Source organism: Wyeomyia smithii, chromosome 3 (assembly GCF_029784165.1).
Source record: "Wyeomyia smithii strain HCP4-BCI-WySm-NY-G18 chromosome 3, ASM2978416v1, whole genome shotgun sequence".
NCBI classification, from domain to species: domain Eukaryota; kingdom Metazoa; phylum Arthropoda; class Insecta; order Diptera; family Culicidae; genus Wyeomyia; species Wyeomyia smithii.
The window spans coordinates 83,585,930-83,602,910 of NC_073696.1; the positions used below are offsets into that span (position 1 = coordinate 83,585,930).

Below are 16,981 nucleotides of genomic sequence, written 5' to 3' on the forward strand. Positions count from 1 at the left end.
AAGATCCTCGTCTCGATCGGTAATCGAACCCGATATCACAACCGTGTGGGAGAGCTAGCCGACCGACATCGCTAACCACAGAACCACGAGGACCACATGACATATCTTTGAAATTTTTATCATCGCTGCATGTAGCACAGAAAATAAAGTCAAAACTAAAAATAGTGACAATGCTTTAGCCGATTGTTTAAAGTTCTAAGTAAGGTGGAAACCTCATACAAAATATTTCTTCATACGAGCGAAAAAAGTGGCTGGAAACATATAGAATTCTACAAAACTTAAATTTATTTTTCGCATCTTTTTACTTGGATCTACAGTTTTTACACATGAAAAGAAGTTGAATTTCCTGCGAGCTTATATTCTAACAGTTCTGGGAAAAGTCGAATACTTATTCATACAAATAAATAATTTAGTACTACTCAGATAATTATTGAAATGTAAACCTTAAAGATAGACGTGCATGTGAGAGGTACCTTAAATTTATTCCAAACAAACAGTTAAATTGCTCACAAATAGTTTAAAATGTACCCACCTGCAACACATTGGCAGCTTTACATTTAAGAATGGCCGGTTTATTTCTTATCACATGCGTACTTTGCGGCTCCACAAGAAAATACGGAAGAGAACTATCACCTTTCGCTCCCGATTCCTCACCGATTTTGCCGAAACTTTCGAACGCTTTATCCACCGGCAAGATATCCCCTTCCTCTTCCTCTCCATATGAATCTTCATCGATATCCTCCATCTCGTCGCTAGTTTCTTCCTCATAGTCAGCCTTAGTGGTAGTTTTGCTTTCGAATCTATCAGCTCCGCCCAGAAAGGTGCCTCCCTCTCCGGTTGATGAACGATCGAAAAAATTATCCAAAACCGCTGTGTTGAATATTTTGTCATCCTCATAATTATCACTCCGTGAATCGTACTCGTCCTCCTCCTGTCTGGAAACACTCATCTCCGGTTGATTGTTTCGAGTAGTTCCACTTGTTTGACTCCCGGTACCTTCGCTTGCACCTTCCCGAGAGAGACTACCGTACAGCATATTGAAATGTTCTTTCGGTCGAGCCAACCGTTCATCTCCTACCTGTGCACGCGACCTCAAAATCAGTGATTCAGCGGGAGATGAAAAATGATGATTAACCGGTTTGGGGTGTGAAAGGAATTTTCCGGAAGCATCACCGAAGTCACTCCGCTCCGGTCCGGATTTATCTCGCATGGCAAAAGAGGACGAACTTTTCCATCCACCGCTACTCGCAGTAGTCGGACTGGGTGAACTTAGTGCGTCCTTTTCATTTATTGCCAACAACAATGGCGTTGACGGGGACGAGGTTATCGTCAGTTGAGGGTCGACATTGCCGCTTGGCACGTTTCTTAGCGGTTGTTGTTGTTGTTTGGCTGCAGAGGCCGCGCTCAAACTCGCGAAAAGTGCTGTCGTTGTCGCGAAAATGAAATATAGATTGAGGAAATACGATAATTTATAAGAAAGCTTCATTGTTTGGCCATGCATATCAGGAGGGGGTTAGTGATGGGGGCACAGCTGAACAAATTTCCTGGCTTTTATGACGCTACTGATGATGGCAGAAGTTTTTCGCAGGAGGCATCTTCGGTCGATTGTTTCTTGGCGCACACTGGCTTGCGTTGTTGACTATGGTCGGAAGCGGACCGGCTGCGATTGATGGCGACAAAGTGTTCATAATTTATGCAAGCAGAAGGGTGTCGCATTTGACGTGAACGATTCGGCACACCATTAAGCGAGACACAGCCGGAATGCGCTGATCAATGTCAACTTTCGTAAAAACCTAGTGGGACGGAAAAGAAAAATATATAGATCTCATTAGAAGATGTATGAAGCTGTGAAAAGTTCTGTTGTAGGTTGCAGTAGCATCACAGCGCAGCGAAAATGTTATCAAATCGACAGTAAAAAACACTCGACATAAATATTCAAACCTTTTAATGTTTGGGTCAACCATTACACCAGGTCAGTTTAAAGCATTGAACTTTCCAACTTTTGCCCCTTTTTTACCGCCGGTCGCATAATTCACGCATAGAATGTTAATATCCAGAAATGGTTTCCCCAAAGCCGTAATAATCGGAACCCGAAACCAGCTGACGAAGCGTGAAAGGATAATAGACTGCTTAATACACTAGGTTTGAACGGTCGGTCGTCCCAAAATATCGTCTTTCGCTTACTGATACACACACATTCACCTTATGTAAATTGAGAGAGCCAACTTTCTTATCTTTTCACTATTTTCATCGCTCATATTCACACCGGCAGCAGAGCAAGAACCGTGTGCGCCAAAACGAGCAATGTCAACCGTTTCTAGTAGCTTGGAACTGAAGAAGTAAAAGGAAGTAAAAGGCGGTAGGTTAGGAACACATTCGATAACTTTTGACTGCCATTGGGCACCACCGCGCGCCGGTAAGCCAGAAGACGTTTGCCCTTTTGCCCAGGTTCGTCTGGACGGAAAAAGTTTCGTCTCGACGCAAGACTTGGCTACCGCTGGATCTATTGGCAAGCGGCCAGCACGAAATATTGCGAATCGATTTTCGGTTCAGCCGCCAGCTGGAGTGCACTAAAGTGTGATTAGATCTTGGTGCATTGTTTATGTGATTTGCTATGTGTGAATAACTGCGCTGCAGTCCGAATAGTTAGCCAAAGGAGGGCAGTGTGTGTGTGTTGGAAGGGGTTCTGGTTTATTCTATGGATTACTTTAAAATTATTTTAATCCTTCATCCCAACTGAAACTGAACAACTTTTCCTTGGCTTGAACTTGTACTTCTACTCTAACGTTGTGCTTCCGAGCTATTGAAAGAATGCCGAGCTATTGTTGAAAGAAGGCATAACTAGAAGAAATGGATGAGATTCTATCGGGTTTATTTTTGGATTAACACTAGTCATTCGTTAGTTCAGTTCAAAGATGTTCTATAGCATTCGGGCTTGGGTTGATATAGCAACTCAATGCTTCCGGTTGAACAAAGCTATTTGAAATGTAAGAAAAATGCAATTTAGGTTTTAGTTGATTTTTATAAATATTTAAACATAATTATAAAACTATGAACTCTTTATTGGCTATTTAAACTGTTGAAAGTGCGGAACCTATTCAAGTAACCTCAGGAGTTCCTCAAGGCTCTCATTTGGGCCCTCTACTATTTCTATTATTCGTATGATTTGAAATCTCTTATTCTTTTATGCCGCCATAAAACTTTTCTTTGAAATTAAAAAAGGATAATGATAAAAACATTTTCCGTAACGAGATACATTTTTTTAAATTTTGGTATTAAAAAAAGTGTCTTTAGCTAAGCGTAAAATATATACTTCGATGACTTTTAGCAAAGAAAGAAACATACCCAATAGTGAAATGTGAGCGATTTATAGACTTAGGAGTCATATTTGACTCGTAATTAACATTTACTGATCACTACAACACAATTATCGACCCTCCCAGCTGTTTTCGAGATACGATGCTGGCCTAGTAAGCCAGTCGTCGTAGTCTCGGCTCGGGAGAGACTGTTAGTGTCAGTAGAATCGTGGCGCTAGCCCGCAATTGTCCTGTAAATTTAACAGTTGGCTAGTATAATAAACAGAAGGTCGAGTTCTGAATCGGAATGCAGCACCAAGACTTTGCTTTGCTGTATAACACAGTTATCAACAAGGCTTAGCTACATTCGTAGTTTTATAAAACGTTTCTGCTTAAAGAATAAAACACTTTATACTCAATATTGGAATACTGTAGCATAGTAGTCTCTATTTTCTGGAACTCGTTTAAACAGAATAAAGTCAGTCCAAAAACAATTCCTGCTATACGCACTTTGTAGTCTAAAATGGATGTCATTTTCCCTACCATCATATAGTCAACGCTGCAGACTTATCGACATCCAAACCACAGTCGTTGTTTTACCTTAATGACATTTGTTAACGATATTGTAACAAAACTAAATTTTTATGTGAACAGATAACTTTTTCAGAAACTTAAATGATTTTTCTCGTAAACATAACGTGAGAGCGGCGAATCCGTCGAGCAAATATTATGCCACACTCTGACGCACTTCTACATATACTAGGGGCTCCAAAGTTCACAGGAATGGTTGAAAAGTTTGACGCTTTCTAGGGCAACTATTTTGAGTTTTGGAGCGGCATACTTTTTCTTTTTCGTCGACCTGTCGTTAACCAATTTATAATCATATAGATAGATTATAGTGGCATAACCAAGCGAAGAAGGGCGGCTATGTTTCCTTTTCCCCCTTCATAGCCTTCGATTGTCATTAATTTTAATATTAGGGTTCTGCATTACTATTTTTTAGGGTGCAATTGGAATGTATGAGATAAGATTTTACCTTAGAATTTCCGTTAACAGCAGAGCAATTCACAAAAAAACGGATAACCAACTTAGTCGATCATTTTTGATTTGGCGATGTTGCAGATAATAATTTTGTTTTTTTCAAAAAAAAAAATAATAAATAAATACTCTAACAAAAAAAACTTTTTCAAAAAAGTAAAAAAAAAGTTTAACTGTCTAAAACAGCTAAACGATATTCAAAATTTAATTTTTATGAAAACTGCAAAAAATGACCTTAAAATTGAGAACAGTCCGATCATTGAGAAGTCAGAAAAGAGGTATATTTAAACAGCTTGTGCGTTTCTCGGTAAGCGATATTGCCAAAGATAGCAAGAAAACACTTCATCTTTTACGTTGTCCACTCCTCTTATCTCTCCTCAATATTAACCCGCACTCATATCGCTACTACAACGCAATCCGTACTGAGACGTACTGAGACCCATTTCAATTTTGACTCTTTATCTTAAAGTTTCTCACGAAATAATGCAAAATTCAGCAGTTATATGTTCGTCATCTGCTAGTGAACAACGAAGTATCTTGAAATTGTGGTCGAATCAGTAGATTCCTTTTATATAGATTTTTTTAAATCACCCTTTTTAACATAACCCTCTTTACTCTTATAACCTCCTAGATAACTACCTGGAGACTACCAGTTAGCTTCCACTGGTGTGTTGGGGATGACCCGTCGCACACGATGCAGCCCTAGGACAATCTGATGGGGCGCACAGATCGCGCTGTAGATCATCATCATGTCACTCCTCACGCGCACAAAATGAGGACATACGAAGGAGACACGCTCATCCGTATCCACGCAATCGGGACGCATGGGTGATCCCGCGTGTCCGATCCTGTGTCGATATTGCCTACGTAGGCCTACTCGACGACCGTTTATGGAAAAACTAAGTGCTTCGACAGCAGATGGACAGATATCATTGAGAACTGGTATAACTTTTTCATGTTAATGACACGCGCAAATGTTATGAGAACGTGAACTAATCTCGTAAAGGCTATATGTACCCCTAGTTCAAATATGTGTTGGGACGTGGAGCAAAACCTGATCACAAGCGAGTGCAAGATGGTAGATAAGTGGAAGCAGTTCTCGGTGAGAACCTCGATAGCTAAACAACGGAAGGAGTCGGAAGAAAAGTTAACCTTGAATTGCCTACAAACAAAAGCAGTATCCAATTCCCGATATCATGGTCACTAAGAACAAAAGAGCCTTAGGAAAGGACAGACTGTCGGCAGAATAACATAAACAAACAACGGCACTTTACTGGATAATTTCCAGGATTTGGGAGGAAGAGAGACAACTCAAGACTCAAACCTTCACTCTCCAGTAAATGCTTCAGAATTGTCGGGAGTACAACGTGGACTTCAGGTAGTGTATGACACAGTTCAAACGGGTAATGGTAAATAATACTCCACTACGCCTTTTTGAACAAGCTGATACGACTGATCGAAGCTACTTTAGACCGAGTAATGTGAGGGGACGCTCTAAAATTTCTCCGAAGGGTACAAAGGTTTGGAGATGAACTATTCTGACGGTTGCTCAATATTGCTCTTGACTAGAAGTGGATGCTAGGGAAATTGGACTAGAAATCAATGCACAGAAAACCAAGAACAGTCAGGTTTTTTACGCGGATTTTTGATTGAACGTTAGTAAGAGCAAGCGCACCGGTGAGTTGCCATTTGAGTTGCTATTTTCACAACGCTGGCCGTTGCTATTTTGGATAGCAACCGATGTTCGCACCGGTCGCTGCTATTGGGGATTACCAATTCATCTATTTCTTTTTAACGCCGGCAGTTGCTAATTTCTAAAGACCGTCACTAGCTAGCATTAGCAAAATGTTCGTGTGTGTCGTATTTCCCAAAAATTCTGCGCATCTAGTAATAACCAATTTATCTGTCCGTCAATTGTTTCCGGAATGATCTGCGTTCTTTCTGCTTCATAAAATATCCCCTTTATTTCAAGCAACTCAGTTTTAACTTTGTTTCCGTTCTCTCAAATTATCGATAACACAATTCTGTTGCAGGTTTCTTCGTTTGTGCGTGCATGGATTTTTTTATCCTTGTATGTTTAATTAAAGTAGTTGCGTTAGACCGTGGAACGATTCGCAACGTTGCCTTCAATAACTATTACACTAAGGTCTCATTTTACGCGTTTTTTTACGCGGGTTTCTTTTTACGCGGCTTTTTTTACGCGGATTCCGGAATTTACGCGGTTTTTTTTACGCGGCATGTATCCCTCGCGTAAAAAGCGACTTTAGTGTGTACTCAAAATTGGTGAACTGTATTCTGTACTTTGTGCTGTCTCGATTCCTACAATTTGCTATTAATATTTGCAAATTTGCAGCCAAACAAAATTTAAATGTAAAACGCGGAAATTGTTCTCAAGTATTTGGTTGATTCTAGTGACGAAGAAAATGATTTCGCGAAACAAATCTTTTTATACGCGCCATCCAGCGTTTTAACAATGTTTTTTTTTTTCGAAAACACCGGTCTATACCGATGACCATTTCCGACGCTGCTTTCGAATTCGTCTCAAGTTGTTTTCGAAGATTAAAACAGCTGTAGATGCGAAAAATGGTTTTTTATTCAACAACCGAACGCAACGGGAAACTGAGACTAACATGCCTTCAAAAGAGTCAGCAGCAATAGTCGGTAATACTCCCGAGCAATTCACTCAAACCTTCCAGGTTTGTTGAAATAATGACATGGTTGACCAATCTTGTGAGGACTTGAGCTTTATGCTTCGTGTAGATTAGAGTGCCAACCAAAATGGTCATCTCGAATTTGAAAAAAAAAATGGTATTGGTGGTATTCAAGACACGACCGCATGACGTTGGACTACGGTATTCTTATTTTCCATTAAAACAAATAATAGAGAGAATTGCAACTCTAGTATTTGCTGCAATTTTATCTAGTGCATTTCTGAATGCTGAGACGTTAAAACGTTATAAATAATAATATATAGGGTAGGGAACGGCTTAAGCAGTAGCACCTATTTTAATCAGTCGAAGAAAACAGGCCTCAAACTCCTGCATTTCGACCACTATCGACAATTTCAATGATGGAAACGAAAACTTTCATTGTCTAGCTGTCTTACGAATATAAGAAATACCGTTAATCACAAAGAAATCTGTGAACAATTGCAATTGAGACAAATCGACCTATATTGCTGCCATTCAGGAGCCACTTCAGGTGCTGAAAAAAAAACGCCTGCAAAACAGATGGAAACTGCTTAAAATAGGTTCGGGGTGATTGGAATAGTGTCCCTCGATTGGTAACTTTGATTGATGATTGTCAAAGTTTGCTAACTTAGTTTTACAATCCGAAAACAAGTTCTGACAGAAGAAACGATAGAGAGCAGATTGATATACTACTGTTTGAGTTTCACCCAGCACATTTCGAGTATTTCGTCTGAATACACAGGCGGTTCCTAAAGCTGCTTAGAATATGTTTCCTACCCTACTAAAAGAATGGATATCTTTTATTTAATCGCTGTCATTTCATACATATTCGAATCAAACCTTTGTTCGTAGCTGCACCAGCAAGACAATCATTTAATTGAGCGAATTGGTAAAATTTTCCTATCTAAGCAAAAAGCAAACTTAACGAAACTATCTGAAATTGGAGCCCAGAACGATTCAAACGAAAATTTCAAATTTAAAAATTGTTTGACATTAAATTGATAAAACTCATGCTCGGTTAGCTCCAGCCCAGCATATAACTTCATGTATTTAAACAAAAAATACGTTTATTTCAATAACTTGATACAGCAAGAGCTCAATTACACGTTTTTCGGTAGTTGTTATCAAGGTTTTGGCGAGTGACAGGAAAATATCTTAACTTCTTCAATTGTGATTTAGAGCATTTCTAATTGTTTTGTTATTTTTCACGATAGCGACAAGTTTGTTTCTTTCTCTGTGTGCGAGAAACAAAATCAAAACCGCGGACCGAGAAACAAAAATGAAAATTTAATGAATGCTTTTTGAGAAAACTTGCAACTCTTTTTACCAATAATTTATGACACTCAAAAGAACCTGTTTTGATCTAAATGAAATTTTTAGTAAATAAGTGTTGATCATTCATAGGCAGTAATTTTTTCTCGATGACTAAAGACTGGCTGAAGAAGTTAAAATCGCTGCTGTAAAATCAAATTCACAACTGTGTTCGTTAAGACGTGTTAATATTTTTAATGACAATAATAATCTTCGATAAACACCTGCTATAGTTATCCACACACATGCTATAACTATCTATACACACGTTAAAACTATTCATACACACGCTGTAGCTATAGTTTTTTATACAAACATGCTAAAGTTATCCATACACACGCTATTCCTATCCATACATCCGATACAACTATCTATAAACACGCATAAGCTATCCAACCATGTGCTATTACTATCCATACATACGCCATAAGTAATCATTACACACGCAGCAGCTATCCACACACACGCTATAACTATCCGTACACACGCTGAAGATATACACGCTATAGCCATAATATGCTACACATGCTATATCTCACACACGCTATAGCTAGCCATACACACGCAACAGCTCTAGCTATCGAACAGAATGAAGAAATGCAGCTGCCCACTACCTCCGCCGCTGCTGCCTGATACCACCGCTCTGGTTCTGCTGCAGCTCAGTTTCGCCACTGGAATCAGCCACCGCTGCTGATTATTCAAGACCGTTCTAGTGGCCTTCCACTTGTTGACTGATGACTACTATGAGACGACGCAGGTTATTATATAGCCCAAAGCAAAAATCAATTCGCGAGCAAAGAGGAAGCGAGCTTGTGATTGGTTGAATGTGCACGACTTTTAACACAACTTTTAGCTAGTTTAGTATCGAAAACATATTTAAATTAGTATATGACAATCTTGCGCAATATTTCCCCTATCAATCAAGCCATTCCTGTTTAGAATCTGTTCAGTGGTAATGATAAAAGAAGCATTTTAAAATGGTGTTGAAACACCTGTTGCAGCTACCGAAAGCGAGCTCGTTATTGGTTGAAAGCTGCGAGACTGTTTACAAAGTCAGATCGGTTGTATCCGTTAGTGTCGACTGTGCTTGTGAAGAGAGGTGGTGATTGGTTGCTCGGTATGATTTAGACAATCGATGTGATTTATCAATTTTTCAATAGTGTATCTCGAACAATAAGTTATTTTTGTTACATAAATTCAACCGTAAAAGAATTTCTGATCGGTTGATGCCAAAACCTCGAAATTCTGAAAAGAAATGACTGATATATAAGCGCTCAAAGCCTGACCACTTTTTCCTGGTTTTCCCTGGTTGAATTACTAGATTTTCAAATTCAGGTGCCTAACTTCGATATAGACGTTAGTCCAACGTCAAAAAACTATAAATGTTTACCCGCCCGAAAAAACACTTTGTGTAAAATTTCAGCTCAATCGAAATTAAATAGACTGGTCCACGCCGATACTTGCGTCCTACGACGTGTTTAACCAAGGCAAAGCATTTCGTCTTCCGGGGCCGATAAATTATGTTCGAAACACTCATTATTTTCATAATATTGTTACGAACATTTACTATCGAGCACAACAAAACAAACAACAGTTTGACATTATTCCTCAAATAGCAACGATGCGGCACGTTGCTATCGCGTTGCTAAATTTAATAACTCGCTAGGGGCCGTTCAATAATTACGTAAGCAAATATGGGGGGAGGGGGTGTGTGCCATTTTCTTACGCTATCTTACAGGGGAGGGAGGGGGTGAATTGATTATCTTACGTAAGAAAAACATTGTCAATGGAACTATTCAAAAAACCATGTTGATGAAAGTATGGACGGTAAAATTCATAAAAAGAAAATTACGGAAGGAATATTAACTCGAATTAAGGACGAAAGAGGAAACGAAGTATTGTGCTTGCTTCAGAATGATAAAACTATAGTAAAAATCTATATATAGTATTTATAGTAAGATCTTACTAGGGGGGAGGGGGGGTATCAAAAAATCTTACGATGTCTCACAAGGGGGGAGGGGGGTATATGAAAAGTGGAAAAATATGCTTACGTAATTATTGAACGGCCCCCTACTACTCGAGGTTGGGATTGCTATTTCCCAAACCAACATAGCAACGCCCGGTGCGGTTGCCGCGTTATGGTGGGAGTTGCCAAACTAGCTTTAGAAACTTCAATTTAGCCACTGGTGGGCTTGCTCTAAGGGCATCCTTAACAGTGCGGTACCATTTAAGTTGTTATGACGGCTGTGTACAGCGCGGCTATTTTGCTCACTCACCCGTTTTCACACCGGTCGTTGCTATCGTTTCAGTTTGACGTTTCATCCAGCATAAACCTTTAGCAGCGCTGTTATCGGGTTGCTAAATTTGAGAGCGCGATGCTTCCCGGAAGCTCGGCTACTATTTCTCTAGCGCGTTTAGTAGCGACCGGTACGGTGTGAAGTGATGATAGAGCGCTGCCAAACGGGGTATAGAAGCGCACCGTTAAGGATGCCCTAAGTGAGGAGTAGGTGAAGAGATTTGCAAATCGTTGTAGCATACTTATCAAGTACGAAACTCTAATTAACCTTTCTGGTAAAAAAAACTCTTATCTGATGCTGCTGAAAAAGTACTATGACATACAATTTAGTCTGACAAATTTCTCATTAAAGGTAATTATATTAGCTTATTTGCAAAAAAAATCTACACCATTGCGAGCGGCGTTTCGGCAGTTAATTGGAATGTTCACCATGGCGGACGAAAACATGCGTGTAGGCATGTTTTGAAGCTGTCTCTTCGATTTATTCATTAATTCCTTTTCAGTTTCCGCGACAAAATTGTTGTAGTAAATCTTACGCTTCGGGTTTGCTCAGAAACCCTCCATGGGACGCAACTGGGGTACGTTGACGGGGAACATTTTATTACTTTAGGGCAATTTTTTGACGTGGGACTACGTCTTTCTTCACTATACTAAGGTACATTCTGGGAAAACTGGATTGAACATGTAACGTTTTTGGTTGACGGAATGGAAGATTTTAGATGCTAATAGCGCTCAAACAACTGTTCCGATTTCAATAGTTAATATACCGTTGGAAAGCTAAAGCATACAAGATTTGTATAACACGATAATTTTAGTTACCATTTCCTTATTACTCCGTGAAAATTGCGGGGAAGTTTGAAGGTCGAATATCCACATACATTTTTCATACAATTGGTATATTTCCCTAACGCAGACTTCAAAAACATAGACGAAATGATTTCACGCATTCAGTCATTGGCTAGCAATGCCAGCCAATTGGCATCGCATTCATCACCCAACGTAAGCGACGAATAAAGAAAGCAGAGATGCTTCTACGTGATTAGTTCTTCCCCCAATCGCCCAAGTTCCCCACACTGAGTGACGCTATAAAAGGACATTCCGTGTTGAGAGAAGCTCATAATCATCAGATCATCATTGCAGATTCTCTGCTAGCGTGTTGAGCAGTACAGTTGTTTATTTTCGCTCCGTTCACTTTGTACGTTCGTTCGTAAGTTTTTATTTTCGCCGACGCTACGGTGAACCCTGACATGGGTAAATCGAAAACCGGTTCTAGTACGGGTAAACGGCCTCGACCTGGAAATGCCCCCGATTCGGCGGCTAAGAAGCTTTTGGCCAACAACAGATTTGCTGTCTTGGAAAACTCCACGGACCCCGAAATAGTGAAAAAAGAGAAAATTCCACCCTTCTATGTGAAAGGATTCCCAGAAGGTCTTCGTGAAGCAATTGTCTTTTACATCGAGAAAGGACTGAAATGCACTATCCGTATGTGCACTGACGGCTACAAACTGATGGTTCCGGCATTGAATCACTACAAGGCGGAGCAAGTAATACTGCAGCAGCGTAAGGTGGAATATTTCTCCCATGACATTGAAGCAGAAAAACCGCTCAAAGTTGTTCTCCGTGGTCTTCCAGACATGGAAATTGACACTCTGTTAGAGGAACTGAAGGCAAATGGACTCAAGCCAATACAGATCCATAAGATGTCACGCCACAACAAGACTCGGAAGTACCGCGACCAATTGTACCTTATCAACCTGGAGAAAAATTCAACATGTTTGGCGGATTTGCAGTCCATTCGTGCCCTTTTCCACATCATTGTGGCCTGGGAGCGCTACAAACCAGTTCATCGAGATGTGACCCAATGTTCCAATTGCCTGTTGTTTGGACATGGGACTAAAAACTGCCATATGGCCTACCGCTGCATCAAATGCGGACAAACGCACGCACCCGACGCCTGCCAATTGATGGAAACTGCCGATCCTGTCTGCGCAAATTGTGGAGCTGATCATAAGGCCACCAGTCGTACCTGCCCAAAGCGGGCGGAATTCATTGAGATCCGCAAAAGAGCCTCAATCAACAACCAACCCAGTCGGAGAAAAGTCCCAGTGCCAGTGAATAACGAGCAAAATTTTCCAGTCATCACATCGCGACGTGCAATCCCAGTGCTTCCACCTCTCCCACTGAATAATCGGCTTACAACCTCGTTTGCCGATGTCGCAGCATCGAGCCGTTCCTCGCCTCCCCCGGGGCTCCCAGGGCTTACAACTCCTGCCACTGGAATGAAGTTTACCCGCACAGACGCCGAAGAAATAGCGCAGATTCCCTTCTCACTACAGAAGAGTTCGTGCATCTCCTAGCCGAAGCATTCGTAGCCCTTCGCACCTGTAAAACCAGAGCTGAACAGCTGCAAGCAGCAGTTTCCATCCTCACCAAATATGGCCCTTGAATGCATCAACATCGCTAACTGGAACGCTTGCTCATTAAAGAGCAAAGCCATCGAATTCGCTGATTTCCTCAACGAGCGGACTATCGACGTAGCTATCATCACCGAGACACATCTAAAACCTGGCGTCAACATCTACCTCCCCGACTTTCGAGTTGTTCGGCTTGACCGTACCCACTCAGCGGGTGGAGGCGTAGCCATCGCGTTGAGGAAGAACATCTGCTGTAAGCTGCTGCCCAGTTTCAACTTAAAAGTCATCGAAGCGGTTGGGGTCGAGGTTTCTTTCCAGTGGTGGCCGAAGTGGGCTACTCCGCCAATCGATTCCGTGCTCGTCGTCGCAACTACCATCGTGCTGACTGGCCACGGTTCCAGCAGTTCATCGACGCCAACATCCGCTACAACACCGAGCTTGAATCGACGGACGACATCGATCAGTGCTTGCAGATCATCGACGAGGCTCTATCCTTAGCCCGTGACCAACACATCCCTGCTTCTGACCTGGTGAGTAACACTCTGAATCTAGACAGCCTAACTAAAGCTTCTATAAGACTTCGTAACACAACTAGGCGCCATTATCAACGTACTGGCCTGCCTCACTTAAAGTCTCACTGCAATCGTCTTAATAAAATCATTAAGGCCCGGTTGGTGGATCTCAGAAACAAAAGCTTTGAAAGTCATATTCGCTCTCTCCCAGATTGTGCAAACCCCTTCTGGAAATTAACTAAACTTCTGAAAAACAAGCCGAGACCTGTCCCTCCTCTCTCCCATTCTGATCAACAAGCTGGCCAAGTTCAGCTAATAACACCAGCTGAAAAAGCTAATGCACTTGGCCAGCATTTCGTAAATTCTCACAATCTTGGTCGTTCCCTGGTGAGCCCCTTTGAGCCTGATGTGGCAGCTACAATGTCCAGAATCGCTGTGACCCCTCTAGTTGTCCCAGAGGAATCTATAATTTCTGCAGACGAGGTAATGGCAGCCATCAAATCATGTAAAAATATGAAGACCGCGGGTGTCGATGGGGTGGTCAATCTCGAATTGAAAAATTTGAGCGTTGACTTCTTTCATCACCTCGCAAAGATCTTCAATAAGTGCTTGGAACTTGGCTACTTCCCGTCCCGTTGGAAGGTCACCAAAGTTATCCCCATCCATAAACCTGGGAAGGATCCCACTGACGCTAAAAGCTACCGGCCCATTAGCCTCCTTTCATCTATTTCGAAATTGTTCGAAAAACTGATTCTGAGACGTATACTAGAGTTTGCTGATCAGAACAACATCTTCCTTAGAGAGCAATTTGGGTTCAGGAAGGGGCACTCCACTGTGCACCAGCTCACCCGGGTAACGAACATTATCAGGCGGAACAAGTCTGTTTCCAAAACAACTGCCATGGCGTTGTTGGACGTTGAGAAAGCGTTTGACAACGTCTGGCACGATGGTCTTGTTTATAAGCTGCATCGGTGCAACTTCCCGATCTTTCTTGTGGAAATCATCAAAAATTATCTGTCGGGTAGATCATTTAGGGTCTGCTTGAACAACTCCCAGTCTGATACATTTAATGTTGATGCTGGGGTCCCCCAGGGTAGCCTCTTGGGTCCTATCCTCTTTAACATCTTTACGTCAGACGTTCCTCCCCTTCCGGATGGTGGTGTACTGTCCATGTTCGCGGACGACACTGCCATCATGTACAAAGGGCGAGTGATCCGTTCGCTGACTAGAAAACTTCAAGCAGGCCTGGATGTTCTATCCGGCTTCTTCAACAGCTGGAAGATTTGCATCAATGCGGCTAAAACACAGGCCATCTTATTTCCCCACTCAAACTCACGTCGACTTGTTCCGCCTGACGACTTCAGACTTAAAATTAATAATTCACCCATCGAATGGTCGAGAGAGGTGGGATACCTCGGTCTTATTCTGGACAGCAAGCTTATATTCAGATCACATGTGGAAAAAACATCAATCAAAGGCAACATCCTAATTAAATCTCTATACCCACTGATAAACAGAAAATCCAAACTGTCCCTGAAGAACAAGCATGCTGTCCATAAAATGATTATCCTGCCAGTATTAGAATACGGTTTGCCAATCTGGGAGAGTTGTGCCAAGTATCACCATGATAAATTACAGGTTATCCAAAATAAGATCCTAAGGATGATCCTTAACAGTCCTCCAAGAACGCGTAATTCTGAGATCCACCAACTAGCCGGTCTAGATACACTTTTGGTGCGCAAACAGGCAATTCTGTCTAGATTCAGGGATGCTTGCCAGAGGTCAATTCACGAGGCAATTCGATCTTTGTCAATTTAGTTTTTAAGATAGTATTAGTTAGGTAGGTTATTCAATTTTATTTAAATTCATAAACTTACCGTGCCATTAAGGCAAAGATGTAAAATTAATCTTCAAGATAATTTAAAAAACCAATCTAAATGCACTACTACGAACAAAGATGACGAGCCTTTAGGGCTGACCAATTATCCTGCCATAAATTATACCTCTGTAAACAATTTCAAAAATAAAAGACAATTCAGCAGTTCAGCAGAGAGAAGCTCATTCCCTGGTCGACCGTCAAGGCTAACAGTTCGGCTTCCCTTCGATCTGAGTTGGACCCCACCAGTGGTAATCTAATTCAGATATCGTTGTTGGAATACAGCCAGAAAAAGGACGTGATCGGCACTGGGGATCATTGGAAGCCGTTGTAAAGGAGCATTGGAAGACTTGGAAGCCGTTTGGATGCTGCCGATAGTAATTTGTGTAGGTATAGTGTGTCGTATACCAAGCGTGTGTGTCTGAGTAGCGCTAGCGTGTGTGTGTGAGTAGCGTGTGTATGTGTATGTATGTGTGAGTAGCGTGTGTATGTGTATGTGTGTGTGAGTAGCGTGTATATGTGTATGTGTGTGTGAGTAGCTTGTTTATGTATATGTGTGTGTGTGAGTAGCGTGTGTATGTGTGTGTGAGTAGCGTGTGTATGTGTGTTTGAGTAGCGTGTATATGTCTGTGTGTGTGAGTAGCATGTGTATGTGTGTGTGAGTAGCGTTAGCGTGTGTGTGTGAGTAGCGTGTGTATGTGTATGTGTATGTGTATGAGTAGCGTGTGTATGTGTATGTGTGTGTGAGTATAGTGTGTATGTGTATGTGTGTGTGAGTAGCGTGTGTATGTGTGTGTGTGTGTGAGTAGCGTGTGTATGTGTGTGTGTGTGAGTAGCGTGTGTATGTGTGTGTGTGTGTGAGTAGCGTGTGTATGTGTGTGTGTGAGTAGCGTGTGTATGTGTGTGTGTGTGAGTAGCGTGTGTATGTGTGTGTAAGTAGCGTGTGTATGTGTGTGTGTAAGTAGCGTGTGTATGTGTGTGTGAGTAGCGTTAGCGTGTGTGTGTGAGTAGCGTGTGTATGTGTATGTGTATGTGTATGAGTAGCGTGTGTATGTGTATGTGTGTGTGAGTATAGTGTGTATGTGTATGTGTGTGTGAGTAGCGTGTGTATGTGTGTGTGTGTGTGTGAGTAGCGTGTGTGTGTGAGTAGCGTGTGTATGTGTGTGTGTGTGTGAGTAGCGTGTGTATGTGTGTGTGTGAGTAGCGTGTGTATGTGTGTGTGTGAGTAGCGTGTGTATGTGTGTGTGAGTAGCGTGTGTATGCGTGTGTGTGAGTAGCGTGTGTATGTGTGTGTGAGTAGTGTGTGTGTGTGTGAGTAGCGTGTGTGTGTGTAAGTTGCGTGTGGATGTGTGTGTGTAAGTAGCGTGTGTATGTGTGTGAGAAGCGTGTGTATGTGTGTGAGTAGCGTGTATATGTCTGTGTGTGTGAGTAGCGTGTGTATGTGTGTGTGTGTAAGTAGCGTGTGTATGTGTGTGTGTAAGTAGCGTGTGTGTGTGTGTAAGTAGCGTGTGTGTATGTGTGTGTGAGTAGCATGTGTGTGTGTGTGAG

The 16,981-nt window shown here is 41.6% G+C and overlaps 1 protein-coding gene across 1 annotated transcript in view; it reads right to left on the reverse strand.

The window, feature by feature from the left end:
• LOC129731933 (netrin receptor unc-5-like) overlaps nucleotides 1-16,981 on the reverse strand; it is a 333,354-nt gene that overhangs the window by 240,562 nt on the left and 75,811 nt on the right. Inside the window, exon 2 of the mRNA XM_055692326.1 lies at nucleotides 533-1,793. Coding sequence (XP_055548301.1) covers nucleotides 533-1,501 — 969 coding nt within the window. The 5' untranslated portion in view covers nucleotides 1,502-1,793. The remainder of the gene's footprint in view (nucleotides 1-532; nucleotides 1,794-16,981) is intronic.